The sequence below is a fragment of the Microcaecilia unicolor genome, chromosome 11, assembly GCF_901765095.1.
Source record: "Microcaecilia unicolor chromosome 11, aMicUni1.1, whole genome shotgun sequence".
NCBI lineage: Eukaryota > Metazoa > Chordata > Amphibia > Gymnophiona > Siphonopidae > Microcaecilia > Microcaecilia unicolor.
This window is the reverse complement of record NC_044041.1, coordinates 88,404,343-88,426,836: the sequence shown is the minus strand read 5'-3', so window position 1 is coordinate 88,426,836 and position 22,494 is coordinate 88,404,343. Positions and strand designations below refer to the sequence as shown.

Sequence of the window (22,494 nt, the reverse complement as noted above, 5' to 3'; positions counted from 1 at the left end):
GCGATTGGCTCTTGAGGATTAGAGTTAAGTCACTAGCTAATGGCTGTCTTTGAACTAGATGGAAATGCTGAACCAAAGAAAATGCAATAGTGAAATGAGGAGTTCCATCAGAAGACTCCGACGGAAGGAAGGTGGCAAAGAGTGAGCGGAGGTCATTCAAGGAGAGAAGAAACAGAAACTTAATTTTATAAAAGGAGGCAAAAGAATGAATTGAATGGCTCAAGGAACTGGTAAATGGTTTCTGGTCTTTATACCCAGCAGTTCAATACACCTCATATTTGCAGATTCCAAAAGACATTACTGTCAAAAGCTGTTCAGTGGTCCATGTTGGAACAAGTTGGGAGGAGGAGGGTCCAAGTCCAGTTTTGTCATGATTTGGCATTAATCATTACCCATATTGACAACCTTAAAAGAGGAGCCCAAGCTTGCCTAGATGACTTAATTCACACACCTGATCTCTGCAGAGCAGAGCTGCTATTCATTGTAAGGAAGGGTGAAGGGGGGCACACACTGCTGCTGCCTATGAGGCTTTTTTTCTACAGATAAATGGAGGGACTTCAGCTTCCAATGCTGTCACTCCAGCTCCTTTTACAAGTACTAAATTCACTATAAATGAATTAAAACATAAGAAAAATGATAGTGAATGAAGTTCCACTGTGTACCTGGTCAGGGTTGCTGATGGCTGGGCAGCTATCACATACATCTCCCACTCCATCCCCATCAGTATCTTTTTGATCTGGGTTAGGAATCTTTTTGCAGTTGTCCATTGAATTCTTAATTGCTGCCAGAGAAAAGGAGTTCAGTAAAGTCAGGGACAGATGCTATTTGTGATGTAACCCAGATATTTCCATAGCTGATTGCCTAAGTTAGCTTGTACACACCTCGGATATTACACACTCCTGATAGTGAAGAGCAACAGATGCTTCAAGCATACCATGATGACTTGTAGGCCATGAGGGGGTGGGAACTATGATCACAATTATAGAAGCCCAAGCAGAAGCTTTGAGGGTATTTAAGAAATAAAGTCAGCCTTTGAATTGCATTTTAATCAGGGGTAGGCAAACTATGGCCTGAAATCCAAAACCATTCCACTCCACAATGGCAATTTAACATGATCATTGGCCTGCCAATACCAACTTCATGGTCACTTTTGTGACATCATTCAAAGCCTTAAGGGAGAAAAATGATCAATATGGGCTACTGTTAAGACATGTTATTTTACTGTTTAAGCTCAGTTAGTAATTAGGTCTTATGGCATAAAATGGGAACTGAGCGAAAATAATGTGTCTAGACAGCCCACATTGATAACTTCTCCTCTAAATGTCTGCCTTTGATGAAGTGCTGATATTCTCCCATCATGAAAGATGGACATTTTGGGTGTTCAGTAATGATGTTAGAAGAACAACCAATAAGTTAGTAGTAATGAGCCAGAGGTAATTGCAGGATTTTTGTTTACATTCTGACTAGCCAGCAGGGAACTTTACCTTTGGTAACCCAACCTGCAGTGATTATAGGAAAGTCCTTGTATGAGATATATGAGGTGATCATTTATATTTCTAAAATAAAATGTAACTCCCACTGATGATTCAGGTACCAGGTAGCTCAGTTACTGTATGTCATTGTGTCAATCTCTTGGGATCTCCTCCCCCCTGCCTAAGACATCTGGGATTGGGAAAGTGACTGCCTCCCTTCATTCAGCCATTCAGACCTCTACCCTCACCAGCCCCTTCCCCCCCCCCCCCCCCCCCAACCAAATCATGTTGCCCAGTATGGCCTATATGCCAAAACATTTCCCTACCCCAATCTAAATTATTTGTCTTTTCTTATCTGATCTTGGCGTGACACACACTGACCCCTTCCTTTTTTCAGCAAACTTTGTTGAAACTTTGCTGAAAAGGACATTTTCATCTTTGTTGTAGGGAATAGGGGTCTCACATTTTTGGTTGCAATGATTAAAGTTTTATCTTGGCTTCTACAGCTCATAGAAGCCACTGAGATAAGTGATCATGTTACTTTTAGTGTGTTGCCGTCACACTCTGCCTGTGCTTTTCAAATAAATTTTGGTTAGAGAGACGTAAAATCAGTCAGCATCAATCCATATTTCCTTCTCAACTACATACATTTCCAATGTTAAAATATGATTTGACCACACTATAAGAAAGTATGTAGCCAGACTTATCTTATTCAGAAAATAAGGACTAAGGCTATTATTGAGAAAAGTAATTATAGGGTGAAGCAGGTGTCCAGCCTGAGAATCTTACAGTCTCCATCTATGTCGTCATCACATGCATCTCCCTTTCCGTCCCCGTCGGTGTCCAGCTGGTCATCATTTTTGACAAAACGACAGTTGTCACAGGCATCCCCCAAATTATCCTGATCTGAGTTCTTCTGAGCCACATTATGCACAATGATACAGTTATCCTGCCACAAATCAAAAGTTCAAATTATTCCATGCAATGTCCAAATAGAAAGAAAGTCAGAGATTAAAAAACAGCAACTTTTCTAGAGCTGTATATCATACATTTTCTAATGCATGATTTTTAGAGTTGATCAAAAGAGCTATTATTCCCCTATTTTGCTTATGTATGAATGTTAAAGAATCCACACTGGAAGGTTTGCGTTTATATCTGGGATTATAGTAGAAGCAACCGTATGGAGTTGTAGGGTTGCCTTTTGACCCAGATCAGCCATAACTGCAGCCATTATATCCATACAGTTGTAATTCTTGATTTTTTGAGAAACTCAGAACCTCAAAGATGCCAGATGGGTAAACTCAGGTGTGGTGCCATCTGCAAGATCTTATTTGGGTCAACAGAAAGGTGATGTCTGAATGTTGTCTAGCAGGACCTGTAATTTTAGTAATGCACCTACTTCTGCATTTGGTATTCCATCTCCATCAGCATCATCATCACAGGCATCTCCTATCCCATCCTGGTCAGCATCCTCCTGGCCTGAGTTTGGCACTGTCACACAGTTATCCTGAAAGACATATATAGAGCTGAACAGTTAGCGCTGATGTGCCAAGGTAGGGGCACTCCTAAGGTTGCCACTTCACCCCGATCAACCCCAAAACGTTCTGCAGTTTTAGTGTTGCCTCACTGCATGCAGAGATTTGTAGTTTGATTTCTATCACCATGAATGCTATGGGATGACTTGCCATATGATCATTGACCAGTATTGGCTCTTACCTTTTTGCATCTTCTGTCCGAACACTGCAGCCTTTCATCAGGGAACCCATCAATGTCTGTGTCTTTCCCACAGAAGAAGCCATCTCCAGCCCAGCCAACTGCACACTATATCAAGAAAAGAACAGAGGGTCATATGCTTTATCAAAGCAACTCATTTCCTTTAATGTTTAATATCTGTAGGATAGAAGGCTCCATTTCTTTTTGCCTCACTCCTCTACAAAAACCATGTGTTTTCCTCATTCTCTGATAAAAGTTCCTTTTTGTCTATGTATTTCAATAAGGGTTAGCAAAACATCCTTAGGTCATTGGCAGCAGACCAAGCAGTTTCTGGTTTTGAGTTCTTTTTATCTATGAGTTTGTAGTTCCTGCTTCTCTTAGTGAGACCTGCACTACAGGTTTATAGATTCAATGGGGCAAACTCTGGAATGACATAGGCCAGTGGTTCTCAAACCTATCCTGAGGAACCACCAGCAAGTTGGGTTTTCAGGCTATCCCTAATGAATATGCATGAGACTGATTTGAAAAGTTGTGATAATAAAGAAAAGTTCATATGAAACAAAATGGTGGTGGCTAAGAATTGAGATATACATATTCATTGGGGATATCCTGAATATCCAACTAGCTGGTGCTCCCCCAGGACAGTTTTATGACCATTGACATAGCCAAAGGTTGGACAACCATGGTCCTTGAGGGCCACAGCCCAGTCAGGTTTTTCAAGATTTCCACAATGAATATGCATGCAATCCATTTGCATACAAAGGAAGCAATACATATAGAAATCTTGGAAACATTACTGAGTTGTGGCCCTCGAGCGAGGACCATGGTTGGCCACCCCTGATATAGCCCGTCTGATGATCTGGAAGCGAGTAAGTCTCCAGAAAGGAGTATTCACTCTTCACTAATGGTCACCCTCTTAAAGCAGCAACACTAGCCAAATGGCTGAAAATATTAACCTGGCTTGTCTTTGTTCTGTCACTGCTTTTGTTTAGCCTTTATTCCTAGGTTTCTATTGTATTTTATGTATTTTTTAAAACTTCTCTCAGAAGTAGGTTTTAGATCCTTTAAGGATTAAAATGTACTTAAGGAGGGGCAGAATATTTTTTTTTTTGAGAGAGAGAAAAGACAGATTTTGGTACATTAAGGGGTCTTTTTACTAAGCCTCAGTAAAAAGTGGCTTGCGGTAGTGTAGGCTTGAGTTATGGGCACGTGCAGAATTATTTTTTAGCGCGTATGTAAAAAAAAAATATCTCTTCCCCCTCCCCCCCCTCCGAAAATGGACGTGCGGCAAAATCAAAATTGCCACACGTCCATTTTGGGTCTGAGAACTTATCGCCAGCCATAGACCTAGTGGTAAAGAATACATCAGATGCCACTTGGCGCTCATCCACTACGCGCGCCAGAAAATAAAAAATATTTTTCAGACACACGTAGCGGACGCACACCAAAAATGAAATTACCACAAGAGCGATGCGGTAGTCAGGCGGTATGTCCATTTTGGCACATGTTGGGTACACGTGGACGTTTACGTGGCTTAGTGAAAGGGGCCCTATAAGCCTAAGATAAGCTACTGTTTCTCAACCCTCTCCTGGAGGCACATCTAGCCATTCAGATTTTCAGGATTACCACATTGAATATGCATAAGAGAATGCTGCATACAATTGGTTTCTAATATTCATAATGCTGGATTCTCTTACCAATGTACTCATTGATGGAACTCCCTTCCCAAGAGATTAGGTCAAACAACCGACTATTTCATATTTCATGAATTGCTAAAAACTCACTTAGTAAGATCATCTCTCATTGACAAAAATATTATTATTATTAGCATTTGTATAGCGCTACCAGACGCACGCAGTGCTGAACACCTGATACAAAAAGACAGTCCCTGCTCAAAAGAGCTTACAATCTAAGTAATACAGACAAACAAGACAGTTACGGGTGAGGGAAGTAATGGGTGAGAAGGGAGTATAGTCTTCAAGATGTACTGTTTCTGTTGATTCTACTGCGTTATATTTTGTTAATTACACTGCATTCACACAAGTTTCTGATGGTATATTTAATGTAACTTGAATATGTTGTCAATTGTTCTACTTAATTGTGAGTCAATTGAACCTCAAGTTGCTTGGGATAATGTGGGGTACAAATGTCATAAATAAATTTAAAAAATAAAAATATATGCAAATTTATCTCATGCATACTCATTGTGGTAATCCTGAATACCCATCTGGCTAGGTATTGAAGAACACTAAGCTAAGCCATAATGAATCAGACCAAGGCCTACTGAGCCCAGCGTCCATTCTCTGACTGTGGCCCAGTAGCGTACCAAGGGGGGGGGGGGGCGGTCGGCCCCGGGTGCACGCTGCTGGGGGGGGAGGGGGGGGGGGCCGCGCGCCGGTTAGCTTCGTTCGTTTCCATGCTCCCTCTGCCCCAGAACTGGAAGTAACCTGTTCCAGGGCAGAGGGAGCATGAAAACGAACGAAGCTGACTGGCGCGCAGCACCCCCCCCCCCCAGTGGCGTGCACCCAGGGGGGGTCTTTTGCCAGGGGGGGTGTCCTTTCACCGGGGGGGGGGTTCGTGCTGCACCAGGGGGGGCGCTGCACCCAGGGGGCGGGGCGCATCGGCGATCCGCCCCGGATGTCAGCCCCCCTAGGAACGCCACTGCTGTGGCCAGTCTGGGTTACAAGTACTCAGCCAGTGCCAACAGTAATCTTGGTTTCCTGGTAGGATTGCCAGCTGACTCCAGATCATAAGGCTGATCCAGTCTGGGTTTTATGGTGTTGCATGAACAAATATCTAATTCTGATTTTTTTTCCCATCGATTCCCTTAACAAAATCAGAATTACCGCTCCCTGCATGCAATGGGACAAAACCCAGGACTGGATAACATTGTCCCTTATGAGAAGGTTCCTAAGTATCACTCTTTAGTCGTGAAAACTATAGGCCCCTGAATTAGTTAATTACAGCCCCTACCCCTAATAATTTGGATTTCATATGATACTAGCAGTTCTTCACTGTGCCGTCAGCAAATTCATACAAACAGCAGGTTCTGGGAATGGGTACACGGAACTTTTGAGCCTATTGTACTGTAATGTAATGTCGCAGTAGAGGAGATACTCTTACAACACATGAAGTCGTTCCGTCTCGTTCAGTGACACACTCAGCTTTTTCATGGCATGGATTCGTCTCGCCATTGGAACAAGTCTGTCCCGTTTTGCATCCGGAGGTCTGGTCTCCAACATATCCTGGCTTGCAGGCACCACATCTGTAGGATCCCTATGGGCATGCAATGGGTTTTGCAACCATTAGTGCAAGAGATTCAGTTCACCATGTTTTCATGGGATTACTCTAATGTGGTGGCAGGTGAAGATTGCCCAATCTCATCCTATGCCCTGTTTCTATGCTTAATGCATCTCATAAAGGCCAGTAGTGTCCATGACTTTAATGAGAAAGAGTAGGGTACGGTGAGCAGGTCTGGTTTTAGGATAAGAAGCAAGGGAATTGTCTTGGACCACAGCCTTGCATGGGGCCTCTTTAGGCTTCCCAAAGATGTCCCAGGAGACCAACAGCCAGTTGGGTTTTCTTCATATTGTTGAATCTGCATGACATGAATTTTGAATATACTAAAGATTTATTATATGCAAATTTCTCATGCATCATCACTGTGGATATCCTGAAAATCCAGCTGGCTGTAAGGGAGAAAAACCTGTCTTTGTTTCAGCCCTGATGGTGAGAAAATGATGGGGGTAGTATTCAGCCTGCACAGTCAATGGTTTTTAAGTTGCTGACTGCCATGAGCTGAACTGAGCCTGGATAGCTGGTCATAGTGGCCACCTGGAAGCTAACCAAGTATTGGCTGCTATTCAGACTTGTTGACAGTTAGCTTGGCAGAAAACGTTAGGACAGCCTTTTTACTGGTCTAACTTTATCCACTTACTTAACCGGCTAGTGGACTGAATATCTCTGCTAACCAGTTAAGCACCAACTCTTCTCAAGCTCTGCCCATGGCAGGGGCGTATCCAGACACCCAATTTTGGGTGGGCCTGGGCTCAAGATGGGTGGTCAGAAGAACTCCACCTTGTTCTACAAGTGATTTGGCCTCTCTCCCTCTCCCGCCTGCATACCATATGGTCTCTCAAACATCCCCCCCCCCCCCTCCCCATACCAGATTTTCACAGGCAGCAAGCATCAACTAATACACACTGGTTATGTTGGCACCACAGCCTTCCCTCTGATGCAACTTCCTGTGTCTGCATAGGTGGGAATACATCAGAGGGAAGGCTGTGGGGCCGGTGTGAGCAGTATGTATCAGTCGCTGCTCAATGCAGGCGAAGATCTGTTGCTTACAAGGTATGCAGGAGGGAGAGTTGTTGGGAGTTTTCAACTGATGGGGCTTGGGGATCCCTGCCAGCCACATATGCTGCTGCTGCCCTGGCACTAACTGGCCAGTGCTGAGGTGACCAGAGAATTGCTGCTGAATATCAGTGGGTAGGGCACTGAACACCATTTAACTGGGCAGGAGCCTTCCCTGCCCAGTTAAATGGCTTTTAATATTCTGTCCGGTGGTTCTAATAGTGTAGAAAATGCAAGTGCTTACACGTGTGTTGGTGCAGATGGAGTTTGCAGTACAGGTATGACTATTGCTTTCACACTCATTAATATCTGTGCACACCTGGAAGAGAAGAGAAATCCCATTTAATAAAGTAGTTTGTTTTTCATAAGACCCTCACCCTTTCTCCCCTACAGCTGAAACCTTTCACGTTCATGCTCTGTTCTGTGCCATGTCAATGCAGGGTTACCAGCAGATCACTCCATGTGATCACTCTAAATCTATTTAATAGGGCTCCACCATATAGTCATGCGGGGAAACATAAAATAAATTGAACTCCAAACATAATCATTTCATTAGGCATACTTTTCACACATTTCTTTTTATGTAAATCCAAACTAACAAAAATAGGGGCCCTTTTACAAAGGCACGCTGAAAAATGGCCTGCAGTAGTGCAGACATATGTTTTGGGCACGCGCAGAATCATTTTTCAGCATGCCTATAAAAAAAATGCCTTTTTACAATTTTTGCCGAAAATGGACTTGCAGCAAAATGAAAATTGCTACGCATCCATTTTGGGTCTGAGACCTTACCGCCAGCCATTGACCCAGTGGTAAGGTCTCACGTGGTAACAGGGCAGTAATGGTCTATGCGCGTAAAATGCTGATATTTTCCGGGGTGCGTAGCAGATGCACGTCAAAAATGAAATTACCTCAAGGGCCACATGGTAGCAGGGCAGTAACTCAAAATTGACGCACGTTCAGCGCATGTAGGCACCTACGCGCCTTAGTAAAAGGGCCCCATGGATAAGTATGGACCCTCAGAAGCAGGGGCGTAGCCAGACTTCGGCGGGAGGGGGGTCCAGAGCCCGAGGTGAGGGGGCACATTTTAGCCCCCCCCAGCACTGCTGACCCCCCCGCCGGCGCCGGCACCACCACCAACTTTGACCCCCCCCTGCCGACAACCCTTTCGACCCCCCTCCCGCTGCCAATCCTCCCCCGCCGCCGCCGTCGCCTACCTTTGCTGGCGGGGGACCCCAACCCCCGCCAGCCGAGGTCCTATTCTTCCGGCACAAGGCTTCGTTCTATTTCTGTGAGTCTGACATCCTGCATGTACGGCGGCGGCAGGGGAGAGTTGGCGGCAGGAGGGGGGATCGAGAGGGTCATCGGCAGGGGGGGGTCCAGGGCCAAATCTATGGGGACCCAGGCCCCACGTGGCTACGCCACTGCTCAGAAGCAGTGTACATTTCATTGATGAACTTCTATTAAAATAGCTGAAAATGCGTTCACTCTTCATTCGTCCAATCATTTTGCAGTATTCAAACATTTTTTCAAATCACTTTGCCAGTTCAATTTTTCTGTTTTTCAGCTCTTCAATCTTCAACAGTTTATGATATTCATATTTAGAAAATTAAATGTTCAGCACTTAACTGGCCAGACAGACTCACTGCCAACAATATGGCCAGTGTTTCGGAGCCTTCCTCAGGGTAGCAGCTCACACATAATTGAAATGTTCTTTATTAAAGTGCCTCTGAGGGTCCATAATTATTTATTTTTTGTCAGTTTGGATTGACATAAAAAGAAATGTGTGAGAAGTGTACTTAATGAAAGGATTATATGCTGGGAGTTCAATGTATTTTGTCCATGTGATCATGGGCAGGCTCAACTAGGCCTTGTTTTAGTTTGCAAAACACAAATTTTCAGTTCTCAGTTGCCTGAGATAAGCAGAGATGATACACTAGCAGGGTTTATTGTCCAGTCAGGTAAATGCAGTGGCGTAACTGCAAAGCAGCTGGATAGTTCTTGCATGTACAAATGTCCAGCAGAGTTATACTCGCTTCCTTTTCTTATATTGCCATACTGGGACAGACCGAAGGTCCATCAAGCCCAGCATCCTGTTTCTAACAGTGGCCAATCCAGGTCACAAGTACCTGGCAAGATCCCAAAAAGTACAGTATATTTTATACTGATTATCCTAGAAATAAGCAATGGATTTTCCCCAAGTCCATTTTAATAGTGGTCTATGGTCTTTTCCTTTAGGAGGCCATCCAAACCTCTTTTAAACCCCCGCTAAGCTAACTGCTTTTACTAAATTCTCTGGCAACGAAGTCCAGAGTTTAATTACATGTTGAGTGAAGAAAAAATTTCTCCTTAAATTTACTACTTTGCAGCTTCATTGTGTGCCTCCTAGTCCTAGCATTTTTGGAAAGAGTAAACAAACAATTCACATCTACCTGTTCCACTCCACTCATTATTTTATAGACCTCTATCATATCCCCCCTCAGTCATTTTTTCTCCAAACTGAAGAGCCCTAGCCTCTTTAGCCTTTCCTCATAGGGAAGTCGTCCCATCCTCTTTATCATTTTCATCACCCTTCTCTGTACCTTTTCAAATTCCACTATATCTTTTTTGAGATGCGGTGACCAGAATTGAACACAATATCTGAGGTGCGGTCGCACCATGGAGTGATACAAAGGCATTATATCGTCCTCATTTTTGTTTTCCAATCTTTTCCTAATGCTACCTTACATTCTATTTGTTTTCTTAGCCGCCGCCGCACATTGAGCAGAGGATTTCAACGTATCATCAACGACACCTAGATCCCTTTCCTGGTCAGTGACTCCTAATGTGGAACCTTGCATTACATAGCTATAATTCAGGTTCCTCTTTCCCAAAAGCATCACTTTGCATTTGCTCACATTAACCGTTGTCGTCTGCCATTTGGATGCCTAGTCTCCCAGTTTCGTAAGGTCCTCTTTTAATTTTTCACAATCCTCTTGCAATTTAACAACTTTGAATAAATTTGTGTCGTCAGCAAATTTAATTACCTCACTAGTTACTCCCATCTCTAGATCATTTATAAATATGTTAAAAAGCATGGGTTCTAGCACAGACCCCTGGGGAACTCCACTATCTACCCTTCTCCATTGTGAATACTTCTCTCTCTATTATCCTTGGAATAGAATACATCCTATTTCCTATCAAGTACTGGAATTCCTTTCCACCTTTTGATTTCTTCAATTTTGTAATTTGCAAACTGCTTTGATTTTTTTTTGTTAAGTAATGCAGTGTATCAAGAGCAATAAACAAACATGCCCAAACCATTTTTAAATCCCAGGAGGGTTGATAGTGGGTGGCACTCGGTATGCCGCTGGTTTTATGCCTAGAAATTCAATGGCAGGCTATGTCTGGGCTCCAGCATTGAATTTCTGGGTTTACCAAGCTGGCTACTCCATAGACAGTTAAGTGCGGAATTCAGCACTCAACCAGCTATGGGGCATCGCACATACTTAGGATCGACTTTGATATGGTCCTATTTACATAGTGAAAAGTGAAACGAAAAAAGTGAGGAGAAACCAAGGAGGATGCCAAAAAACTTTTATTGGGTTTCTAAAAACGATCCAACACGGCTTTGTTTCGGCCCTAAGGTCTGCCTCAGGGGTCTTGATCAATCTCAGGTGTTGCAGTGTGATATAGTAACATAGTAACATAGTAGATGACGGCAGAAAAAGACCTGCACGGTCCATCCAGTCTGCCCAACAAGATAAACTCACATGTGCTACTCACATAATACACCGGTGAGAATTTGTGCCCACTTATTGGATAATCAAAAAACTTCTTTAATCTATATTTCTTTGCTCCTCGGAAAATAGTGTGTCGTCTATTTGAAAACCTGAAGAGCTAACTGATCATTTTCAGCGGCACTAATCTTTTAACTGCTACTGAAAATGACCAGTTCGCCCTGAACAAGAAATATAACTGGCCACGAGCCATTTCTGGCCGGTTAAATTGCTTTGAATATTGACCCTCAGGAGACTCTGAACGTGCCAGTGAGGAGGAGGAAAAGAACTCCTGTTTGATGATGGGGGCTTCAAGTTTGTGCTACCAGTAGCAGAATAGCAAAGTAGGAGGTCTCCTTATTAGAAGAAAGAAGAGCAAGTTACCTGTTTGTTTTTTCTGGCAAAGGCCAATCCCACACCTTCCAGCGGTGGCCCAGTGTATCCCCTGGGGCAGGGGCCACAACGGAAACCGGGGGCTGTGTTGATGCAGCGGACTTGAGGGAAACATGGACTCAAGCTGCACTGAAAATGTAAAGGGGACAGAGTCACTCAAGTTATTAAAAAACATGTGACAAAGTCTGGGTTTACCTGGCATCTATGTAGTGCTGTATGTTTACAAATAATATCATCCAAACTCTATGGTAGGGTCCTTTGCCATCTTTTTAAATTTTGAAAAATATATGCAGCCACCTCTGGAGTGGATGACCTGGCTGGAATCCAGTTCTGATGCTTGAAAGATATGTAAAGGAAGTGGGATGGAGGAATAAAGTTGCTGGCTTAATAATCGGGGATGCATGTTCATTGCAGGTAACGTGTTAATTATTAATTGCAATTAATAATTAATCATGTGTTGCCTGGCATCACTCATTCCCTCCCCTCCTGGATCTTCCTGTGGCTCTCCCTCCTCTCCCGGACCTTCCCATGGCTCTCCTTCCCACTCCTCCACCCGCAGTGCCTTTTGAAACAGGCCATACTGAAAAGGCTGCCTGCGGCCTGCACTGGGCCTTCCCTCTGACCCAGCCCACCCCTTCTGCAAACAGGAAGTTGCATCAGAGGGGGTGGGCTGGGTCAGAGAGAAAGGCCTAGTTTAGGCTGCAGGCAGCCTTTCAGTACAGCTGCTGCTGGCCTGTAGGGCTGAAGACTTGCTGTTCTAAAAGATACTGGGGAGGGGGTTATGGGTATGGGAGGGAGATGAGGAGGGGGGGGGGGGGAAGAGGGAGACCCACGGTCAGGTCCGGGAGGGGAGAGATAGAGGCTGAAGACTATGTTTAAAAAGGTGGTGCGAGTGGGGGAGGGGAAATAGCAAGCCACAGGTGGGTACAAGAGGGAGGGGGGGTTTGAAAGTGCCCCAGAGGGGCCTTGAGAGAGCTGCAGGGGGAGGAGGGGGCTTGAGAGAGCCACAGGTGGGAGGGAGACCTTGAGAAAGTTACGGTGGGGGGGCTTGAGAGAGCCAGGGGTGGGGGAAGAGAGAGATGCCAGATCTTGGGAAGGGAAGGGGGACTTGTGTGAGAACCGTGGAGGAAGAGATGGTGGATTGTGCAGAGGGGAAGGAGGAAATAGGGAGAGAAGCTGAACTAAAGGATGGAGGGAGGGCATTGGAGGGAGAAAAGAGAGATGTTGGGCTCAGAGTGAGAGAGGGAACAGAGAGAGAAAGATAATGGATCTGGGGTACAGAGGGTAGGATGGAGAGGGTGGAGGGATGGAAGAAAAAGGGAGAAGTGTTGGATGGGAGGGGTTGGGAGAGAGGGAAGAGAGAGAGATAATGGACCTGAGGGAGGGCAGTGGAGGGAGAGAGAGTTGGGCTCAAAGAGAGAGAGAGATAATGGACCTGGGGTGGGGTGGTGAGGTTGCTGAAGCCCCGCCAGCCGAAGAAGTCTGCTGCCTCAGTCACCCCATTCCTTCTCATACTGCCTCAGGAACAAGGAAGTTGGTGGCATGCCTCCAGCCAATGACTCTTGCACTCCCCAAATTTGTGTATGAACTGAGAATGCTTGGGGAGAGATGGCTGGAGGCATCCCACTGATTTCCTCATTCCCGAGGCAGTGGATTTCTAAATTTCTTCAACAGGTGGGGCTTCGGCATCACCGCCAGCAAAGGTATGATACCAGGGGGAGGGGGAGGAAATCTGTGCCCCCCTAGTCCATCCTGTGCCCCCCCAATGGACTGCTGGCTGTGCCCTGCCTTTATTCACGTGACTAATAGTGATTTAAAATTTTAATGAAAATGCAGCTCTAATAATAATTAATTACTACTGGATAAACTGATTTTCACCAGCGAGTCTGTGGGGGGAAGTCTGTGTACTCAGTTAACAGACGTGTAGGTCCCAACCTCGTCAATGTCAGTGCAGTGGGTGCCATCCCCAGTGAACCCTGGAGGACAGGTGCCACACTCAAAGCCCCCAGGGGTCTCAATGCAGGGTACTCCAGGAAAACAAGGATTTGGGGTGCAGTGGTTACGGACTGCTGACACGCTGACTCCTGGGCCTGTTGCTTGTGTTCTCACACCTGTGCAAGAGAGAAGATGCATGGAAAAATCAGAGTCATAGTGGTGAAGGGATTGGATTATTTGAGTGATAGTAGTGGCCTTTGCCCCATTGCCCCTCTGGTCTTGTAGTTCTAATTGCAACTCTAAACTTGCTCCTACCTTCTTCCAATCTGTGCTCAAGGTTCATTTGGAGCTGGCAAATATAAGCATATAATCCTTTCATTAGGCACACTTCTCACACATTTCTTTTGATGTAAATCCAAACTAACAAACATGAATAATTGTAGACCCTCAAATAGAGGCACTTTTGGATGGAGGAGGCATATTTTCAAAGCACTTAGACTTACAAAGTTACTTGTAGTAACCTATGGAACTTTGTAAGTCTAAGTGCTTGAAAATGAGCCCCTTAGCCTCACCTGGTTTTTACAAGCCTCAAAAATATGAATTCGGGGTTATTGGTAGACCAGGAGGAGAGGGCATATGTGTGTGCATCACTGGATTGATTTTTTTCCAGGATGCTGTCATTTAAAAGAGTAAAATCAAGATATATTAAAAATAAAACATACCACAAGCATCACACTCCGTGACTACTTTCTTCAGAAATGTGATCTCCTTGATCTACAAAACAAAAGAAAACACCCACAAAAACCAAGTGGAAATAACATAATCCGGACTATCCTTTTCAGGGGTTGGTCCAGATAATCATAAATCCAGATAATTGGACATTCCTATTTGAAAAGAGAATATACTTTGAGAGTTGCATGTTGTTTTCAATTATAGATGGGAAAAAAATATCAAGCTTATTTGTGATGTTATAAAAAAAACTTTCTGCATATCAGGCATAATGTGGTAACTATGATACAGAGATTATGATTTAAAAAAATGGAAACGATAAGGAACAGAAGCAATCTGGGTAATTGGATATCCGGTTAATCTGTGTCTTACTATACTCTTCTTTGCACCTTTTGATTTAAAAGCGGATTGTAAATCCTTTTATAGAATAGAATAGATGTACATAAGAACATACTGGGTCAGTCCAATGGTCCATCTAGCCCAGTATCTTGTCTTCCAAACAGTGGCCAAGCCAGGTCACAAGTACCTGGCAGAAACCCAAATCGTGCCAACACTCCAGACAACAAATCCCAGGGCAAGCAATTGCTTTCCATGTCTGTCTCAATAGCAGACTATGGAGTTTTCCTCCAGGAATTTGTCCAAACCTTTTTTTAAACCCAGATATGCTAACCGCTGTTACCACATCCTCTGGAAGAGTTTCAGAGCTTAACTATTCATTGAGTGAAAAAATATTTCCTCCTATTTGTTTTAAAAGTATTTTCATGTAAGTTCCTCGAGTGTCCCCTAGTCAGTGGCATACCGAGGTCGGGGCGGTCCACCCCGGGTGCACGCCGCTGGCGGGAGTGCCTGGAGCAGCCGCGCGGCTGTTGGCTCCACTGGTTCCCTGCTCTCTCTGCCCTGGAACAGGTTACTTCCTGTTCCGGGGCAGAGGGAGCAGGGAACCAGCGGAGCTGACAGCCGCGCAGCTGCTCCCAGTAGGTAAAAATGCACCTGGAGGGGGGGCTTGGGTGATACACCGGGGGGGGGGGGTGTCATGCTGCACCCGGGGGGGACGGACACCGCTGCACTGGGGGGAGGGGGTGCACAGCGGCAATCCACCCGGGTGGCAGCCGACCAAGGATTGTCACTGCCCCTAGTCTTTGTACTTTTGGAACAAGTAAAAAAATCTATTTCCGGAGCGTCCCTCCGGACCGGTTCAGGAACTGACTGGTGGGTTGTGCACTCCTTCCAGCAGGTGGAGACTGAGAACTCTGACTCTAGAGAGCCAATAAGAGCCCTGGCCAACTAGCCCTAGATTCAGTAATCTCAGTCTCCAGCAGGTGGAAGAAGGTGAGCCCTTTAGTCTCCTCTCTCTCTATGTTTTGGGGCTTTTCTACTTTAGAAAAAAAAAAGTTTTAGGTAATAGCAGGGCACATGCTGTGTTATTTTCTCTCTGTATCTTTGTCTGTGCCTTCTTGGTTTAGGCTTCTGGTGACTGGGTGCGGTGCACACTTCAGTCAGCCTTGGGGTGCTACACCTGGGAGGTAACAGGGTCCCTCCCCCAATTATCCCTCCTGTGGTCCTCCAGCATTTTATTCTATAGTTTAGGCTGGGGAGAGCTCAGTCTCTTCGGTGGGAGAGTACTGTAGCTTCAGGAGAGGCAGCCCTTTAATAAAATTGAAAAAAAAAAAACAGCGAATGGCACAGCAGCTCTTGTGGTGACGATTCGGGCGCTTTTGAGGCAAACCATTCTGGCAGCCAGTATCGGGTCGTTCTTTTAAAAAAAAACAAACAAACATACAAACCAGAGGTTGTGGAAAGCCGTCTGATGGCCAAGAAGCTGCACCGCTGCTTAGTATGTCAGCATCGGGGGTAGGAGCCTCCGGCGCTTGCAAGTTTTGTACCATCGTGGAAACGGCGGAGTCAGCTGTTCCTGCGGTTCCTTCTGCTCCAGCAGGGCCGGTTGAGCCTGTCCAGGTGGTCTCCTCAGACGGATTCTTTGCATGTGAGATTGCCTCTGTGGATGCCGGAGCACAGCAGCTTGTTTTGGTGGTTGAGGGCGTCCAATCTGATCAAAGGCATGCCATTGGACCCGCCAAGCTGGACAATAATAACTACGGATGCCAGTCTCAAGGGCTGGGGTGCTCGTTGCCTGGAGCGGTTTGCTCAAGGTCTATGGTCTCCTCCTGAAACGGTCTTGTTGATCAACCTCCTGGAAACCAGGGTGATCAGACTAGCTCTGGAGGCATTTTCATCCCTAATAGAAGGCACGTCGGTTCGCATTCTTTCCAACAATGCGACAGCAGTGGCATATGTCAACCGGCAGGGAGGAACGAGGAGTCAGTTGTTACATCTGGAGACATCGAGTGTCATGTCATGGGCGGAGACTCATTTGGTCGCTCTCTCGGAGTCACACATGGCAGGAATGGAAAACGTGCAAGCAGATTTTCTCAGTCGCCATCTCCTAGACCCTGGGGAGTGGGCTCTCGGATCGCAGGCCTTTCAGGTGATAATAGATCAATGGGGGTGGCCAGTCATGGATCTCTTAGCCAGTCATGTCAACACCAAGGTAAGTCATTTTTTCAGTCGCAGGAAAGATCCTCGAGCGGACGGGATGGATGCTCTTCTTCAGCCTTGGCCTCCGGTCTTCCATATGCGTTTCCTCCGTGGCCTCTCCTGGGCAGACTTATTCAGCGCATCGAGGCACATGCAGGAAGGGTGATACTGGTAGCTCTGGATTGGCCTCACAGACTGTGGTACGCAGATCTTTTGCGTCTCCTAGCTGCACCTCCTCTCCGGCGGCTGGATCACCCTGGCCTGCTTTTTCAGGGGCCAATTCTTTATCCAGATCCGGCTCGATTTTTGTCTTACGGCCTGGCTCTTGAGAGGGTGAGATTGATGAAGAGGGGTTACTCTTCGAAAGTCATTTCCACTATGCTTTGTTCTCGTCATCATTCGACTACTCTGAATTATATTAGAGTTTGGCAGATCTTTGAGGCCTGGTGTGCTGATCGACACAGCTCTCCTTTACGAGCCTTGGTGCCGGAGTTGTTGGATTTTCTACAGCATGGATTTGATAAGGGCTTGGCTCTTGCTTCCCTTAAGGTTCAAGTTGCGGCTTTATCGTGTTTTACGGGCCGCATTCAGGGCAAGTCCTTAGCTAGCCTTCCAGATGTTTCTCATTTTTTGAAAGGGGTAGGTCTTTTGCGGCCTCCTTCGAGAATTATTTTTCCGGCTTGGGACCTTCATCTGGTCTTGTCAGTCCTTACTAGGCCTCCATTTGAACCTTTAGCTGTTGTTCTCTTAAGGATTTAACGCTCAAGACAGTGTTTTTGGTGGCCATTGCCTCAGTCAGACGTGTGTCGGAGTTACAGGCTCTTTCCTGTAGGTCGCCATTTTGGAGTTTTCTAAGGAGTGTGTGGTCTTGTGTCCGGTTCCATCTTTTCTTCCTAAGGTGGTCTCCCGTTTTCATGTCTCTCAATCTGTGGTTTTGCCAGTTTTAGGTTCTTCCTCAGATTCGGAGCAACAGCGCAGGCTGTGGTCTCTTGATGTCAGGAGGGTTCTTAGGCAGTATCTGAAAGTTTCGGAAGATTTCAGGCGTTCAGACCGTCTGTTTCTCCTTATCGAGGGATCCCGTAAAGGTCTGGCGGCTTCTAAGCCAACTCTGTCTAGGTGGTTGAAGGAAACGATAGGATCCACTTACCTTCTTTCAGGCAAACAAGGGATCAAGGCTCATTCTACTAGGAGGCCAGTGGCTTCTTGGGCGGAACGTTTTTTTGGTTCCTCCTTTGGACATTTGTAAAGTGGCAACGTGATCTTTGCATTCCTTCTCGAAGCATTACAGATTGTACGTGCAGTGCTGTCAGGAAGAAGTTTTCGGGGCAAGGGTTCTCACGGCAGGATTGCTGAGGTCCCTCCCTTAGGTTTACTGCTTTGTTACTTCCCACCAGTCAGTTCCTGGACCGGTCCGGAGGGACGCTAAGGAAGGAGAAATTAGATCTTACCTGCTAATTTGCTTTCCTTTAGTCCCTCCGGACCGGTCCAGATCCCTCCTAGGTCTGTGTACATAGTATGAAAGAGTGTGTTCTGGTTGTTTGAATACGGTTTGGTTTTATGTTCAGAGCTGTTCTGCGGTTTGTGATCCTATAAAACTTCAACAAGAAATAAACTAATTCTTAAACTATTGAGTTAATTCCTACTCATGTAAACTAAGTACCTCTGCAAGAAAGGGCAGTGCTTTATCCTATTTATTCTTGGGCTGACCGGCACAGTGGTGTTGCTGTCTTGCCTTTGTTGAATTATAATTTATATGGGATGGCTGCTCAGATACCAGGTGGCACAGAGGACGTTTCTCTCTTTTGCTTCTCCTGCTTTGTTACTTTGATACTGAATCTATGGCTAGTTGGCCAGGGCTCTTATTGGCTCTCTAGAGTCAGAGTTCTCAGTCTCCACCTGCTGGAAGGAGTGCACAACCCACCAGTCAGTTCCTGGACCGGTCCGGAGGGACTAAAGGAAAGCAAATTAGCAGGTAAGATCTCATTTCTCCTTACTTCTACTCGTTCTACACCACTCAGGATTTAGTAGCCCTCAATCATAACTCCCCTCATCCTTCTCTTTTCCAAACTGAAGAACCCTAACCTCTTTAGCCTTTCCTCATACGAGAGGAGTTCCATCCCCTTTATCATTTTGGTCACTCTTCTTTGAACCTTTTCTAATTCCGCTATATCTTTTTTGAGATACGATGACCAGAATTGAATGCAATACTCAAGGTGTGGACGCACCATGGAGCGATACAAAGGCATTATATTTTCGGAATTATTCACCATCCCTTTCCTAATAATTCCTAGCATTGTTTGCTTTTTTGGCCACCGCCGCACACTGAGCAGAAGATTTTAGCGTATTATCTACCAGAACACCCACAGTCCCATACAAATATCATACAGGTAATGCCAAATTGTATCACATTGAACACCACTTAATGGCCAAGAGGTTGCGGCCTATTTAAAGTGGTGGGCTTCTCCACCTAGCAACACACAGCCCTCAATTGGCTAATACCTTTCTTTAACATAAGATTGCTTTGTTGAGTAGAATAGCCTGGACATAGAGAAGCCCTGAGGAACTGCAGTGCCCCCCCAATAGTTAAAGAAAATAGGGAGGAAAGCTATTGATACAAATAGTTCAATAATGCTGAATACTTGGGCCCCAATCCAAACCAAACCTTGTTTATCATGAAAGTTCCAGATTATGGAAATTATAGACCAAGAAGCTGATATTGAAAGGGTTTATGTTCCTTATTTTGAGAGATAGGCCCCTACATTGGCCTCTCTGAAAATGTACTTGGGATGAGTGCTCCAATTTATGCTCAAAATTTCACTAAACTCCTAAATTTAGGATCCTAAAAGTAAGTGCCAACCAGTGGATTTAGGGCAGAGAAAAATGAATTTAGCTCATGAATTTCCACAGGTACACTTGCACATAAACAGCTCCTGTTTTTCAGCACTAGGCCATAACTTGGGCTCATAAATCGAGGCCAATGAATGGCAGGCCTAAATTTAGTTCAATCAGGGCAGTGCCTAGGGTCTCTGGCGCCCCCTGCAGACTATCAGTTGGCGCGCACGCCCCCCCCCCCCCCCCCCCCGGATTTTTAAATTTACCACGTGGTGGGAGGCAGGACTGGTGGTTGGGAGGCGGGGAATAGTGCTGGGCAGACTTATTCGGTCTGTGCCAGAGCCGGTGGTGGGAGGCAGGGCTGGTGGTTGGGAGGAGGGGATAGTGCTGGCCAGACTTATACGGTCTGTGCCCTGAAAAAGACAGGTACAAATCAAGGTAAGGTATACACATGAGTTTATCTTGTTGGGCAGACTGGATGGACTGTGGGGGTCTTTTTCTGCCGTCATCTACTATGTTACTATGTACCTATGTATACCCCGCTCTTTCCCGCTCGGTAGCAGGCTCAGTGCGACTTACATAGTATCACAGAAAGAACACAGCTGTAGCAATAGTAGAGGTATGATGTGGTTGTTAGGAAATAAGTTGAGATAGGTGAAATGGGCAGGGGATGTAGGGGTAGGAGAGGTGTAGAATGGGTTCATAGTTAAGTCTGGTCATTTGGGTAGGCTTGTTTGAAGAGGTAAGTTTTTAGCAACTTCCGGAAGGGTTATAGGATGACTGGGCTGTGATGAAGATCTGTTTTTCAGTTGACTGTGCTGTATTCCTGATATTTATTATTTTTTATTTATTGCACTTGCATCCCACATTTTCCTACCTATTTGCAGGCTCAATGTGGCTTACAAAGACCTGTGATGGCATCGTCATTCCAGGGTAAAAGATACATTTGGTATTACAATGAGATCGAGGTTAACATAGAAGAGCTAAACAGACAGTTATAGAAAGGCGTTGTTCAGAGTATAGTGGAGTGGTGATGTGTTATAGTTACACTATGGGTATATGTCTGTATGATATTTGCATGGGGCTCTGATGAAGATCTGCTCTTTCCACACTGTTTAAGGCTTTAAGTGGTTCTGATAGGAACAGTTTGGTCACATTCATTATCCTAATAAGAAACATTTAGGAGCCCTTTTATGAAAGCTTAGCACGCACTAATGGAATTAGTGATGCTGATGTCTATTAGCATGTGCTAGGCTTGCAGGCACCGGGGGGGGGGGGGGGGGGGGGGGGAGCGGCTTGCCCTTGTTCCCACAGTGTCAGTGTTTGAAGTTTGAACTCATGTTTCAGGAGATTTTCCAAATCACCATCCCATTTCCTACCTGCTCTGGTCATCATTCAGAAGCTTAGTCACAGACTGGCCAAGAAACTGGCCTTAAAAAAAATTATAAACATTTAACACCTCCCAAAAATTAATATTGTGCTGCCTTCAGGTAGTCCAGAATATGGCTGCTAGGTTTTTAGCAGAGGTAGGACTGAAATAACATGCCCCCCCCCCCCCCCCCCCACTCAATACTGGGAAAGCTCCACTAGTTGCCAGTATCTAACTGAACTAAAATGAAAATCCCATGTTTTATTTCTTGGGGCATAAGACAGATTGGTCCAAAATATTGGTTTGACCTCTTGTCGCCTTATATTCTTTCCTGTTTATTACACTTCTCTCAACAGGGTTTGCTTTCATGTCTCTTCCTCTTTTGGGTACCAAGATTGAGAAATCTCAATGCTCTGTGTGAGGCCAGAACTGTGGCATCTTTTTGCAACTGATGTTTTCCTGAAGGAGTCCCCATGCTCGATACATCAATGCTGTTAGAACTCTAACTGTGGTCACTTCATTCAGGTAACTCTAATATTATCTTGGAAGCCTAATACAAGTGTTCAGTACTGTTAAGGATGTATCCATAGTTGTTCTATGCAGGTTATTAAATACTGTTAAGGTATCATGATTGCTCTGTGCAGGCTACGCACCCCACCCCAAGCTATTAGGATGATAACCATGATCACTCCAGTCGGGTTATCCCCAGTGCCATTAGGGTGGTAAGCATGGTTACTCCATGCAGGATACCCCGGTGCTGTTAGAGTGGTGAGCATGGTTGCTCCATGCAGACTACCCTAGTGCCATTAGGGTGGTAAGTAACCAAGGTCACGCCATGAAGGATACCCCAGTGCTGTTAGGGTGGTGAGCATGATCTCTTCCTGCAGATTACCCCAGTGCCATTAGCCTACTGCCAGAGATAATGGTCATTCCATGCAGGATACCCCAGTGTTGCTAGGTTGATAAGCATGGTTGCTTCATGCAGATGACCTGTCTTTATGGAAGCCTGATGTAATTGTACAGAAGTCTCTGCTCATTAGCTTCTATTTTTCCCTCTCTGTCTCTCTAAAGTTTCATGTGCCTGAGCAAATCCTCAAGCCTTTCCTTCATTTCATCCACGCCCTTTTCCCAGCATCATTTGCCCGTTCCACTGCAGTGCATGTCTGTCCCAAGCGTGCATAATTTCCATGAAGGTTTTGGTTTCCATTACCTTTGGCAGTAGGCTATTTCAAGCATCTCCCACCCTTTCAGTAAAGCAGTATTAAATGAAATAGGAATAAAGAAAGAGGCTTTTAATGTTTTCTTCATTTTAACTGTCCATTACCTGGTTTTGCTAATGCTGCTACTTCAGTCTTCTTAATTTCAAGAACAGACTCTATGATACATAGTAGCATAGTGGGTGATGGCA

At 45.2% G+C, this 22,494-nt stretch overlaps 1 protein-coding gene across 2 annotated transcripts in view; it reads right to left on the bottom strand.

Annotated features, from left to right (window-relative positions):
- Positions 1-22,494, bottom strand: part of COMP (cartilage oligomeric matrix protein) — a 61,002-nt gene that overhangs the window by 23,109 nt on the left and 15,399 nt on the right. For both annotated transcript variants that reach the window (XM_030220176.1, XM_030220177.1), the window contains 9 exons: positions 14,344-14,395; positions 13,622-13,797; positions 11,678-11,815; positions 7,783-7,857; positions 6,309-6,461; positions 3,189-3,293; positions 2,872-2,979; positions 2,262-2,421; positions 663-781 (listed from right to left, as the gene is read on the bottom strand). In XM_030220176.1, the coding sequence (XP_030076036.1) occupies positions 663-781; positions 2,262-2,421; positions 2,872-2,979; positions 3,189-3,293; positions 6,309-6,461; positions 7,783-7,857; positions 11,678-11,815; positions 13,622-13,797; positions 14,344-14,395 (1,086 nt within the window). The remainder of the gene's footprint in view (positions 1-662; positions 782-2,261; positions 2,422-2,871; positions 2,980-3,188; positions 3,294-6,308; positions 6,462-7,782; positions 7,858-11,677; positions 11,816-13,621; positions 13,798-14,343; positions 14,396-22,494) is intronic.